General features: G+C 39.4%; 1 protein-coding gene across 7 annotated transcripts in view; it reads right to left on the bottom strand.

Moving 5' to 3' along the window:
* The window catches only part of LRCH1 (leucine rich repeats and calponin homology domain containing 1), a 196,486-nt gene that overhangs the window by 21,325 nt on the left and 160,518 nt on the right, over positions 1–14,643 (bottom strand). For 4 of the 7 annotated variants that reach the window (XM_032314590.1, XM_032314585.1, XM_032314586.1 and 1 more), the window contains 3 exons: positions 13,692–13,796; positions 4,618–4,727; positions 1,050–1,187 (listed from right to left, as the gene is read on the bottom strand). In XM_032314590.1, coding sequence (XP_032170481.1) covers positions 1,050–1,187; positions 4,618–4,727; positions 13,692–13,796 — 353 coding nt within the window. The remainder of the gene's footprint in view (positions 1–1,049; positions 1,188–4,617; positions 4,728–13,691; positions 13,797–14,643) is intronic. The other 3 variants (XM_032314591.1, XM_032314587.1, XM_032314588.1) reach the window with 1 other exon arrangement.

The following is a 14,643-nucleotide window of genomic DNA, read 5'->3' as shown; positions in this document are numbered from 1 at the left end:
TGATCTCCAGGCAGAGGCTCCCACCTCCAGCTTCATCTCCCCTACAGCAGAGATGAGGACTTTTTTTTTTTTAAGGTTTTATTTATTTATTTGACAGAGAGAGACAGTGAGAGAGGGAATACAAGCAGGGGGAGTGGGAGAGGGAGAAGCAGGCTTCCTGCCAAAGCAGGGAGCCCGACACGGGGCTTGATCCCAGGACTCTGGGATCATAACTGGAGCTGAAGGCAGCTGCTTAATGACTGAGCCACCCAGGCACCCCAGAGATGAGGATTTTTAAGCCATTAGCAGAGTCTCGCCCATCTGCCTTTCTCACTACTGTCCTGGTAACTCGTGTACCTTGAGCAAAGGGAGGCATTGAGGAATCGTTGAATTAATGCCCAGCTGACCAACCTCTGGCTTGACGGGTTATTTAAAATGTCATTTTACATAGAACCCACATCTTTTCAGAGTCATCCTAAAATCTTCAGTGACTAATAAAGGAATGAGATTCCACTTATTTTTATTTTTTATTTTCTTAAGATTTTATTTGAGAGAGCGAGCGAGAGAGCAAGAGCATGACAGGGGAGAAGGTCAGAGGGAGAAGCAGACTCCCTGCGGAGCTGGGAGTCCAATGTGGGGATGGGACTTCAGGATCATGACCTGAGCCAAAGGCAGTTGCCTAACCAACTGAGCCACCCCAGCATCCCAAGACATTCTATTTAGCAGAGAAGCTACCAACCAAAAAAAGCTGTCTGGAAAGACTCCTCACTGTTAAAGTAACCCCTAGTGAGAAATGAATCTTTACATCCATACAGCCATAAAAGTTAGCACCCCAACCAGTAATTCCTTTAACGTGATGTGCTTTATCTTTGAAATAAATTCTTTTCTTTTTATTTACATATTTATTTTCCCCTTTTTGGTGGATTGCTGCTTCATTTAGAGCTTTTTCTTTCCTGCTCTTCTAGTTGTTGAGATCCTGAGGGACCCTGCTGGCATCTTTAACAAGCAACACTGTACTCCAAAATTTGTCTTATGTGGACGTTAGTTTCCCTTTATCTGGTGTTACTTACAACTGCTGGCGAGGGGACGTGGATGCTTGCAACTGATCGCGGGCGGATGTGATTGACCAGGTGGCAGAGAACCACACCGTCCATGAGTGCGGCCCCCAGGTCTTCGTGCAGGCTGACCTTGAGTCTCATCTCGATGCTCTGGGGGAGGAATCAGAGGGAATCCAGTTGTCATCAGGCAACAGAAGGTCAAATACAGTGATGGGTGTTTATGAATTGAGACATTAACTTCATTATGAGGAGAAGAATAGGAACACTTAGAAAACACTTTCATTATCTAACTTTTTCCAACAGATATTATAGTAAAAATCCTGCTGTAGAAAAACAAATCCAACTGTGCCTAATATTTTTAGTAGGTTGAGTGAATGGGATAATGGAATTACTTCTGGAGTTCAATGTTGCCTCAGCCTTGACTATGGAAATACAAAACCAGAATGAGGTGATCAATGGAAAGCAGGTCCAACTGATTCTGACAGTCTGCCAGGAGTAGAGGAGGGATTAAGGGATACTTTTCTCTTAGACTTTGTTTTTGCTGAGAATCAATTTTTTGACTTTAAAAAAATTGAATTTTCCGTTTTGAGATCATTACAAATTCATACCTGGTGACAAGAAATAATAGAGATCCTGTGGACCCTTCACCCCATTTCCCCTGAAGGCAACAACTTGCAGAAACATACCAGCGTACCACAGCAGGATGCTGATGTGGATACAGTCAGAATCTGAGCTATTTCCATGACCACCTTCCTAATGGTGCATCTCTACAGCCACACCCACCTCACTCCCACCTGGAGTATTGCTTCAGCCCTGCTGTCCTTTGTCTTTCCTTCAAGGCTCCCATGACATGAATATTGGCCATCTGCTACACTCCCTCAGGTCCCTGAGGCTGCTCAGTTATTCTCCATCTGTTTCTCTCTGTTGTTCAGACTAGGCAACCTCTATCACTTCACTGTCACCTCCATTCTGCAGTTGAGCCCCTCCGCTGGGCTTTTTGTTTGGGATAACATGTTTTTCAGCCCTTTACTTCCACTCGGTTCTTCTTTAGGTCTTCTCTTTCTTTGCTAAAGATTCTCTCTTTCTTTACTGACGTGCTCTACTGTTCCTCTTTGTTTCGACCATGTTTGTAATTGCTTGTTGGAGCACTGTTATCAAGCAATTTTTGTCAGGTAATCCTAACATCTCTGCCGTATTACTGCTGTCAGCTGTTGACTATCTTTTTGCATTCAATTTGAAATCTTCTGGTTCTTGGTAGGATGACTGACTTTTTTGTTGAAACTTGGACATTTGCCCATTATGTTAGGAGACTCAAGATTCTATTTAAACCTTCAGTTTTAACTGGCTTTTGGGGGACACTGCTCTGGCAGGAAATGGGGGTTACTATCTTATTACCACTGGGCAAATGCAGATATCTAACTTCCCACTTGATCTCAGTTAACTTGATGGAGGGAAGTTCTAACTGCTGGATGCAGGTGGAAATCCCAAGTCCCATGTAGTCTCCATTGACGCCATGGTAGGAGATGGGCTTGTTCCCAGCTAGCATGGAGGAGACTCCTGGCTCCTGTTTTGGTCTTCTCTGATACCACCAACCAGGGGTGGAAGTCGAGCCTGCTCCATCTTTGCTGCTGGCATGGATGAGGGAGGAGCCACAGAATTTTTGGATGTTTAGCTGAAGTAAAGCATTTATTGTCTTAAGGTTTTTGTCTTGCTAGGTTGTTCCTTTCTTGGTACTTTGGCTAAGATAAGCAAGCTTTTGGGTGGCCTTTTAAAAGAAATTGTGCCCAACAGCATTTCTGGGTTTCCAACTACTTCAGCTCCAGGTCTGAGCTATATGAGGCAAAAAATGAAAACCCACAGAACTCACCACTGTGTCATTTCTATTCCTGAGGGCCCCTGGCCAGTCTGCTGTCTTCTCTCTACCTTTCTGGGTATCCTTATGTTTATTTTGTATGTTATGTCCATGGTTTTTACTTGTACTTAGTGAGGGAAATAGGGAAAAGTAGGTTTGTTCAATCTTCTCAGAAGTAGAAGTAGAGAAATTAACTTTTTAACTTCAAATACAAATTTCTATTTTATAACAGTGGTTCCTGTTAAATGGATAACAGCCAAAGAAAGAATGACTTAATTTGGAGATTTGGAATAAATGAAGTGCTAGAAAACCAGTGCATAATACAGCATCATGTAATTCCTTTTCAGAACACTCTTGTGTGTAGACACCTACCTTTCTTCTCCATACTCTTTCAGTCCCTTATTTTACATCATAAATGAAAATGTAAACAACAAATATAACCCAAACTTTAATATTGTGTCACTCTTTGAGAGGCATCTCTCAGTTTCGATCTTATTTTTACCTACCTCTGAAAATTCACCTCCCAAACTTATAGCATATGCAAATGCTCTAGGCATACGACAAAGGTTTGACTTTTTCCCTGTGACTAATAAGCCAACCAGTGACTTAAAGTGGTGGTAAAAGGTTTCTGCGTTTTTAATTCTTTCCTCCTGACTACCTGCTAAATCATATATAAAGAATCATCTGTAACAACACAGATGGGGACCTACCTTAATTTAGTTTAATTTTATTTATGGGATTCATTTCTCATTTTCAGAACTCATTGCCCTCTGAAATTATGTTTATTTTTTTCCTTCTTATTTACTATCTATTCTCATAGACTATAGGCTCCCTAAGAGTAGGGACCTTTATGTTCTCTCCTCTACCCATCTCCTAGAATACTGCCCGGCACACAGAGGCAGTCAATAACCATCTGCTAGTGAAGGGAGAAGATGTTACCTTAAATCTATCCCCTCTAGACTTTCTTACACTCTTCTGGGTCGTGGCTACGGTACTTCTCCTTGAATATAAAGAACTTATAAAGCAATTCATGATGTACTGACTTTACTAACTAATACCAATGTGTTCTCTGACCCAGGGACTGCTATTTGATCTCTCATATGTTCATGTATGAGCTCTCTCACTAGATACAAAGACCATGAGGATAGACAAACAGCTGCAGAATGCCCACCAGAAGCTGTGTGGGAACAGAAATGCAAACAATAAGGCAGCCATGTTCCCTGCCATTGCCAAGCTTAAAATCTTCATTGGAAAGACTAGTGCAAGACTTCATCCTGGATAGGAACTCAAATGCTTTGCTTGAGTAACTAATTACAAAGTTCTGATCAGTTGGGATGCAAAGTAGGGTAACGATGAACATCTTTAAATTAATGGAATATTATTGCTAAGCAGAAGAATGACAGTGTATTATTTTAAAGCATACCTGAACTGAACCAGTACTAGGTTTAATCCATATGTATTTCTACTTCCATTATCTCATATATTCCCCCAGAAAACCCCACTAAGATGGGAAGTATTTTTTTAATATGTGAAAAAACCTGAAATCAGGGATGTTATGTGAGTTGCCCAACATCAGTCAGGAGGTGACCTGCATGAAGCCTTTCTGCAGTGCTTCAAAGTCTATTTTTCAAAAGTAGAAAATGCTGCCTCAATTCTGAAAATGGGTATTCAGTGATGGGCTGTTTCCAGGGGAAAAGCATGTTCAGCGACGGACTATTTCCGGGTTACCTCACGGAGCTGTTCCACCAGTTCCTTCTCTTCTCTCATCTGTTCCATTTTCCTCCGAATTGTAAACTGTGGGTCTATAGATTCCAAATTTCTCTGAGGTCTTAGAAACACTGTAATAAAAAGGGGGGGGAAAAAAAAGCCTTTACTGAGTGCCCGCTATAGGTGGCCTTATAGGACAACTTGTATGTAGTTAAGTAAATAAGGCACTTACCACACAGAAACAAATTCTGACCTCACACGGAAAGCTCGATTTGAATATTCTAAAGATTATATTTTAAACTGTACCGAGTTATGCAGACTAACAACAGTTATATTTTTGGTGATAATAGACTGAATTCAGGGAAGGGTGTGGTTCATCCTTGGGACCATGCCAGGCCACAGCTCTGACTGGTGCCCCCTCTCTCATGTTCCTCTGCTTTCATCCTAGGTGTTCATTTATACATGGGGTTTTATGGTCCTTTCATAAATTAAGATAATTTTATTCAAAGAAGAGGACTCTAGAATTGCTTTACACATTAAAAATGTGCACAGGTTAATATTTCTGTTGGCCAAATTTTTTTTTTTTTTTTATAAGCCTGAGTTAAGGACAAGAACTAAGTGATACAAGATTACATATTTTAAGTGTGGAGTGGAAAAACTCTCCCTTCTATCATGTCACTGACACTATATCCAAAAAGTTAGTTCTTTAGAAATGACCACAGACTCCTTTTAGAAAAGCTGGCAAGATGAGAGGCAATTTAAAAGATCATCCATGGCTTTACGTCTTTAAAATTACGACCATCATGAACAGCGACTGACAGTGGAGCTCCCTCTGAAAGGCAGGGGAGGGGGCCTCAGGCTCCAGAGAAAATAAATCCTCAAAACCTCCGAAGGCTAACATTTTGTTAAAGACTAATAAAGAAGGTAAACAATATTCTACATAGGGCAGGGTGATTCCGGCAATGATTTTAATCACTTTTTATTATGATACAAAGCCCAGGGCAGATTTAAATTTTAATTTTTTTTCTTCCTTGAGATTTTTATCCCGAGACCATCAACTTCCCATTCACACAGGAGGGAGCAAGGTACTGGTAAGAGTCATATTTGCTCCCCCTGTCCCACAGACCTTCATGGGGGTCTATGACCCACAGACTGCATGGGGGTTTTAGGAGGGTGAGGTGGGTTGGGGAGCCCTCCAGGAAATTCTGGGCAGACAACTTCAGTTTTAAAAACCACGGCCACAGGGAAGGTTGCATGACTACTGCAATTCCAGTAATTTCAATCACCATAATTTAAATCATGTAAATAGGGGCTCCTGGGTGGCTCAGTGGGTTAAAGCCTCTGCCTTCGGCTCCGGTCGTGATCCCGGGGTCCTGGGATCGAGCCCCGCGTCGGGCTCTCTGCTCGGCGGGGAGCCTGCTTCCTCCTCTCTCTCTCACTGCCTGCCTATCTGCCTACTTGTGATCTCTACCTGTTGAATAAATAAATAAAATCTTTAAAAAAAAATAAATAAATCATGTAAATAAGAAGGTCATGCAACTTTTATTCTATTCTGACAAACACTTCCTACAGGTCACTTTACTTATTTTTTCTAAAGGTTTTATTTATTTATTTGATGGAGAGGGAGGGAACACAAGCAGGGGGAGTAGGAGAGGGAGAAGCAGGCTTCCAGCAGAGGAGGAATCCCAATGCGGGGCTCCATCCCAGGACCCTGAGATCATGACCTGAGCTGAAGGCAGACACTTAATGACGGAGCCACCCAGACACCCCTTTATAGGTCACTTTAAAAGCTACCTCAATTTGCTAATTTTTTTTCATTTTACTAAGTTTTAAAAATTAAATATAGTTTATAAATATACTTAGAATAGAACAACTTGAGTCCACTCCCTATAATCAATTACTCCATGCTCACCCAACTATGTCATCTTATTCTCAATGTATGGTCCAAAGTGTACCTTTGGACCAAATGACCTTAATAAATGACTTGTGTGGGGGTGCCTGGGTGGCTCAGTTGGTTAGGCGTCCGACTCTTGGTTCTGGGTCAGGGCTTAATCTCAGGATCCGAAGACTGAGCCCCGCATTGGGCTCCGTGCTCAGTGTGGAGCCTGCTTCAGATTCTCTCCTTCCTTCCCTCTCACTCTGGCCCTCCCGCTTATGCGTGCACTCTCTCAAATAAATAAGCAAATAAGCCAGTAAGTAAATAAATAAAATGACTTGCATTAAGCTTCTCACATCTCAGTATTTTCTAAGTCAGTTGCAGGGTATGTGAATCAGCATTCCGATACTCTATAGAAGATTAGTAGTTGTCTTAATATACCCTTGATATACAGTAAATGGAGAAAGAGGGTGGTCTACTGGATATAACACCTTCTGGAACCCCAGGGAAGAGTCAGCCTGGGACCTGGGCCCCTGTTTCAAGCCATCCAGGAAAGTCACCGGCAAAAAGAGCCAAAGACATGTCACCAAAGGGCTGTCACCAAGACCTACAGAAACCAAACCCCAGGAAGTGAGACCGATTATTTAAAAAATCAAGACGGGACGCCTGGGTGGCTCAGTTGGTTAAGCAGCTGCCTTCGGCTCAGGTCATGATCCCAGCGTCCTGGGATCGAGTCCCGCATGGGGCTCCTTGCTCAGCAGGGAGCCTGCTTCTCTCCCTCTGTCTCTGCCTGTGCTCGCTCTCTCTCCCTCTCTCTCTCTGACAAATAAATAAAATCTTAAAAAAAAAAAAAAATCAAGGCAAGTCCAGCAAAGGAAGTAGGGTAGTGTAACCCAGCAGAGAGAGATGAGCAGTTCGCAGAGCTAAGGGAAATGAGAAAGCCGACAAACTGGGAAGAAGGGAAGAAACTGGAAATGCATTAAGCTTGCCTTTGCATCCTTTCAAGACCAAGGAAAAACTCTACCCATTTAACAGAGCATCCAGAAGAGATATGTATTGAAATGTAAATCCACACCCTCAAAGAAAAGAAGTCAACCAAATTTACCAAAAAAGTCAAGGAATGTGAGCAGAGTTGAGTAATTTATACACTAGCCAGCAAGGGGCGCCCCAACATTGTTTAAACAAAGCTAATGTTTTCTTTGGAGGTTTTATTTCCCTTTGCCTTTTTTCTAGGGGGCAATCTTATCTAATACAGCATGCTTAATATTTTCAATATGTTTTTATTGGCAGATTTCTTTCTGAATACGAAACTATCAGGAAGTTAAATTAACCGTGAGCTTTGTTTAATAGCACACAATTCAAGTACCTACACCTTGTTAGAGCCCTATGTGAGATAAGATATTACAATGGTGTCTGGGTTTTAATGTCCAGTATCCCCTTTTCATCTTAAATTCCCATGCATCTTAAAAATATAAAATGCATACTTGAGTATTTGCTCTATGAATGTTAAGCATCACAAAGTGTTAAAACACATTTGAACTGTATTTTTTTTTAATGAATACTTCAAATGTACCTAAAATTATTGGAAATCATGACTATAATACTACTAGTTTTCTAAATGGATTAATTACTGTGGACTATATGAGAAATTAAAACAAACTCTTTAAGCTAATAATAAATCTACAGAGCACATAAGTGCTTGCTTATTTTGTAAGGTCTGTTATTAGAGAATCATTTTAATGGGAGCATTATGGTAGCTCCAATTCTATGGTAATACTGTAGGTTTTTTTTTTCTTTTCTTTCAAATCATATTTAAATAATATATGACCAGTAATAATACGTGATAATACGTGACAATAATATGTGACCAGCCTGAACCAAAGATTTGGAAAATTGATCTATAGAAGAATTATTGATTTTTCCCCCTTAATTTCAATTACTAAATTTTAAGAACCTCCTTACTTAATTTGGGGGGCAGGGAGTTTAACTCAAGGCTACCAGACAGTATTAAGAGGAGCTGCACTGTCTGTATCTGTTTCTCGAATCAAATGCCACCCTATTTAAGTGTAAGTAAGAAGGAGAAGAAGAGGAAGAAGAGAGCAGAGTGAGTGTGTGGAGGACTGTGTGTGTGTGTGTGTGTGTGTGTGTGTGTGTGTGTATGAAGAGATGAAGAAGTAGGTGATTTAAGGGTGAATTAAGATACAGGAAAAATTAGTCTTTCTTAACTTTAATAAATAACATTTATAATTATATAATATATTTTTATAAAATTATATAAATTATATTTATATTATAAATTAATATCATAAAATTATATAATTATATATAATTATAATAATATAATTTCTTAACATTTAATAAGTAACTTAACTAATAAATAACATGCAATGAATGGAAAAGATGATTTGCTCCTATTTGTAATTTTTTTAGCGGAAGAGACAAATCTCAAAGCAAAGCCCCTGAAAGGAATGATGAATATGTTTGTGCAGAATGTCAAATTCATCTTTGCAGGTACAGGTCGAATTCCACAGATTTTTCCATTATCTCTGGTACTTCCTTTACTTTTCTCCTCATCCTCATCCCCGACCTGGGAGTGATCTATCAACGTACAGAATTCTTTATCTGTGTCTCTCTCATGGCACTCACCACTTTCTCTCCTACATATAGTATAGATCTGTTACACTCCATTAGGACTGTTTAAGAATTTATGTCTGTTTCCAATTTGTATGTCTCCTCCTGCCCCACAAAGCAGTTTGAAAAATGAAACAAGTCTTTCAAAAATTCTCTCATTCAAAAATCAGCCTATTTGGAGAGTATTTCTGCAAAGATTATCCCACCCTGATAATCAGTCACCTCAATTTTTTCTGTCATGAAAAATCTACGAAAGCTTGGTTTCTAGGTCTGAATTCATTAGACTCTGAAATAAAAGTTCTATAAAAGCAGGGCGCCTGGGTGGCTCAGTGGGTTAAGCCGCTGCCTTCGGCTCAGGTCATGATCTCAGAGTCCTGGGATCGAGTCCCGCATCGGGCTCTCTGCTCAGCGGAGAGCCTGCTTCCCTCTCTCTCTCTCTCTGGCTGCCTCTCCATCTACTTGTGATTTCTGTCAAATTAATAAATAAAATCTTTAAAAAAAAAAAAAGTTCTATAAAAGCAGATACCTTGTTTGTCTTTTTCAGTTATACCCATAATAACGAACATCATGCCTAGCACAAGGTAGACAATAGACATTTAAGAATGTGCACAAGATACCATTTCTCTGTTTAAGAATATTATTTTAGGGGCGCCTGGGTGGCTCAGTTGGTTAAGCCACTGCTTTCGACTCAGGTCATGATCCTGGAGTCCCAGGATCAAGTCCCACATTGGGCTCCTAGCTCCGTGGGGAGTCTGCTTCTCCCTCTGACCTTTTCCCCTCTCACGCTCTCTCTCAAATAAATAAATAAAATCTTAAAAAAAAAAAAAGAATATCGTTTTAAAAAAGGTTCATTAATTTATTTTAGAGAGAGAGCATGGGGGGAGAGGTGGAGGGAAAGGGAAAGAGAATCCTCAAGCAGACTCCTCGCTCTAACAGAGGGCTCAATCCCAGGACCCCGAAATCATGACCTGGGCCGAAATCAAGAGTCAGCTTTTCAATGAACTGAGCCACCCAGGTGCCCCAAAATATCTTTTAGCTAAACCAAGAAAGCCCACTGCTCTACAAGTTGCTTGCAATGCTTATTTAATTATTATGTGAAATGCACTCTTGGTATAGAATTTATCAGTCTATATTATTAAACTTTATTACCTAAATTCAACTCATTGAGAGATTGCTTCTCCATGGATGTATGGGGTTTTGAAATTTAGCTCTCAGTTTATCCTTGGAAGTTAAGAACCAGGACTGGGAGTGATGTTTAAGATACACAAATACAAGGGCAGCAAAATAAAATGAAAAAATATTGAAAAAATATCCGGGGCTTTAGATCCTGGCTAATGTGAATTAGAAATCTGATTAACGCATTCATTTATTCCCTTCTGGTGTCCCAAAATGAATTAGATACACTCTCTCTCTGCCCTCAAAATGCTCATATTTCCTCTCTATCATTTTTGGGCAATTTATTCTAACCTAGTGACTTTCCCCTGCTTGAACATAACATAAAGACCAGTAAAAATGTAATCAATGTGTCGAGTCCATGTGACACCGAATAAATTAACACTTCTGAGTGTCGATCTAGACAGCTACTGTCTTAAAAACTCTCAGATGATTCTAATGCAAAGCTACAGCTAAGAACTGCTGAAACACCGCACACAGCCTATTTCCTCATTTTTGTATGGGGAAAATAATACTAGAAGGGCAGGATTATTGTAAAAACTTAGTAAACGTCTGTAAACTGATCCAAGATGGAGATGCCCATTCATTCATTCTCCAGTGATAATTCAATGGCCAATTTTAAATAAGTATAAATTGGCACCCATGAACTAACTGCAAATGAAAAAGGGACAATGATTCAAAATAAGATAGGAACAAAAGAAAAAGGAGAAAAAAAGGAAGATAGGAACAGTTTTCACTTCAAAGTGAAGGGGAAAGGCATGAAACGGGCAGAGTCGTACTAGGGCACAAGAGCAAAAGAAAGAGAAGAAATTGTTCCTAAGAACCAGTTGGCGTGAATCTGCCCCCTCCCAGTGCCAGGAGTGCCCCACGGCCCTGCACACACCCTCCCATCCTCCCCACAGATCTCAAGGGGCAGAACCCTGGGGCCTGTGGGAATTCAAACTTCCAAGGACCTTCTAGCCAGTTTGCCGTTTTTTATTTCTTTGAAGACAGAGTTTTAGAAAAAGATGGGGAATTGAAAATGAGACACGGGAATAGAATACTATAAAGACTTTAAATAAAGGGGAATTTTAATACAAAGCAAGACAGTGTACAAGGTCTAAAAATGCCAACTTTACCTAAAGCTAAAAAAAAAAGTATAAATGAAAGAAAAACTGCATTGCACACTGGGTTGAGTCAGGAATAAGATGCTGTTTCTTGACAAAGGTTGAGACAGGTGCAGACAATGGATACCAGCAGTAGGAGGAAATGAAACTGATGTGCTTATCAGCTTGGAAATGCCAAGAATGGCCACTGAACAGGATCTCCTACTTAAGAGGAAGGAGTAAGAACAGCATAAAATCGCAGGCTGTATTTCTCTTGCAAGATTAATTTGTATGCTTGTGAATACGCACAGGGCAGCTTCATTCATTTAAAAAATGTGTTGGAAAATATATGGAAATCACAAGGCCAAGTGTAGCACAAAGAGAATAAAAACGCATGTGAAAAATCAGATCTGGGAACCTGCACCACTATTTTTCAAGGATATTTCTGCACAGAAAATTTTCTGTTGTCCACAGCACATTCTAGACAAATTGCAAATAAGGGTAACTGAGGGAAGCACATGAATATTGGAAGCAATTTCTTTATTATGATAGCTAACACATGAATCCCTGCAATTTGCACTTGTACAAAAAATAACAAGTAGAGAGTGTGAGATTATTTTATTTTCTGAGAGAGTTCTACAATTATTAATTTCTATGGAAATCTTAGGATTTTTAATAGAAAGAAGGCAGTGTGGCTTAGAGCTTTCACCAAGAGTCCTCGGTAAACAGCTGCAGAATGAGTATGGAAATGGTGCAGTGTTGGGACCCTGGGTGGCCTCCCTTCTGGCGCTAAGTTGTGGTGTGACCTCACCTTTCTGGTTTTAGTTGGCACATCTGTATAGATAGAAATTCTACTGCTACATAACATGACTAGATCTTTCCCAGCTTAAACAAAAACAGAAAAAAGTCCTTTGGTTTCAGATATCACTCCTAAGGAAATACCAAATCACACATAAATCTTTCATTTTAGGCTTGATTTCCTTCAAACAACAGCAGACCCATAAATAGCCATGTTTTCTGAAAAACAGAAATGCCTCTCCCCCTCTTTTTTTTATTTTTGAGTAAAGGAACAGTTTCTCAAGAAAGTTTCCACTGAACCCTCTTCAACTTCCAGAATTTAAAATAGGGACGATGTAAGGAGGGCTTCTGTCTCATTGCTGTTGTTGTTGAAGTGCATATTCAGTTAAAAAAAATTTAGAAATCTGTGCAATGGTAAAACTCCTTTTACAACTAACCTGACAAAATATACATGTGTCCTTCTTTATAAGGAAATTGGAAGAACTTTTTTCTATTGAATTTTGACCAGAAATCACAGCAAATGTTTTTAATATATTTTTCCTATATAACATACTTCGGTTAAAAGATAATTATGACTGGAAAATTTATTTATTTTATTTTCCTAGGAAATATATAGGATATAAATAGGAAAACTTATTTTCCTGTTGTCTTTGCACTTTCATATCTCACTTCTCTTCCCTATAAATCATGCTGTTTCATTTAACATTACTTTTGTCATTTTCTTTCTTAGAGTAAAATGTTTAAAATCTTAACTAACATTAGGCGACATGGAGATTCTGACCTATGTGGCATGTAGACCTAGATAACTGTATTTTGTTTTCATCTTTTAGGTTATTTAAGATATTTAATGGCACAAAATTAAGAGATACTCATAATAATCCCACGAGCTGTCTTCAATTTTTTATTGGCATATTTGGTTTTCAGGCCAATTTGAATATCATCTACATGAATGGACACTCAAAAAGGTAGAAGGTATCAAAAGTTAAAAGTGTGCAAATAACCAGAAAAAAGGGAAGAAGGCAAGTGATTTCTCTTCACTTTTAGAAATTTCTCAATGTTGACATTATTTTTAGTGTACCACTCGGGGGTCAGCCACGGTACTCATTACCTTAAAAATCTCATACGGTTAATCATAGATAATAAAAGATCGAACTCTCAACACACTTTGGGGCAGATGCAGGACCAAGCACAGACACTCCACATGTGCAACCCCCGGTTTTTATAAACAAGCAAACAAACAAACAAAAAACCCCCAAAAAACAAAAAACCCCAGTGGAAAAGGTAGAGAAAGAAATTCTTGTAAAGTCCTCCCGAAATCCAGAATTTTCAAGTTAATTAAATGCAATTCGACAAACTGCTAGAGAACAACCCCCATGCACGTTTCTGGACTCTACTTTCCAGCTTTACTCATTGGTTCTTAGAGCAGGCATGCAGGCGAATATCATCTACCCTTAGCTGCACCGAAACAAGCGTTCAGTACATTCATTGGCTTATTAATGAGCACATCGAAGAATAGGTACAAGGCCACCTACCATTGTCACTGTCTCCTTCAGATGGAACACTGTAGCTAGAGCTGTCCCATGTTTGTGCCTGTGTAAGTTTGTTGAAGGAGATAGGAGGAAGAGTGAGGGCTGGGTCTGCAGGAGAGCAAGAGAGCCGGTCCGCGTACAGTTGGACAAGGACCAGGGAAAACCAAAGGGGCAGCAGCATTTCACAAATGGCATAAGGTTTGTATGGAAATGAAGTGAATTTCGTATTATGGGATTTCAATTCAAATGTACAATATAGGAGAAGAATGAAAGATGGCGCATGAAATAAAAAGAATGATAAAAACCGAGTGTTAGTACTTATCAATCATATACTCTGCATGCAGTTAATATCGTTAATCTTAACAGTTCTGCAAGCCCACAGACTCAGAGCGCTCATGATTCATGTCAGCAGAGAGGAAGAGTGCCCACAGATAACACAGATACAAAGCGGAAGACCTACCAGACCCCTTTTTCAAAAAACTTCTAAGTAACTAACAATCATAGCAAATACGATTCACACAAAAAAATGTGGTTACGTAGACAAAGCTTAATATGTGCAAATACATCTGTTATATAGAAATGAGACTATTACAGAATCAGTGTTTACCATTTGTCAATTTTTTTCCATGTCAATGCAGAATTTCTATTTAAAGGCTACTGGCATGCTTTATTGATAGCTCTAACTAGCCAAAATTCTGCTCAACCCTGGACACAGATACCTCTTCATGCTGTCTTTGGTACTGATCAGTAGAAGAACAATTGTTCATACTAGCAGAGTATTTTGAACAAATCTCATTCACCAATAGATGTCAATCATTTTCAAGCACTTCTGAGTCAGGAATGAATATTCGAGTATGTACAGTTCTCTCTCTTTGGAGGAGAACACAGAAGAGAAAAAAAAATTTTCTTCTGAAGAAAACTATCAACCTACTTAAAAATCTAAGTTCTTATTCCA

This window comes from Mustela erminea, chromosome 15 (genome assembly GCF_009829155.1).
Source record: "Mustela erminea isolate mMusErm1 chromosome 15, mMusErm1.Pri, whole genome shotgun sequence".
NCBI lineage: Eukaryota > Metazoa > Chordata > Mammalia > Carnivora > Mustelidae > Mustela > Mustela erminea.
This window is presented reverse-complemented; position numbering and strand designations above follow the sequence as displayed.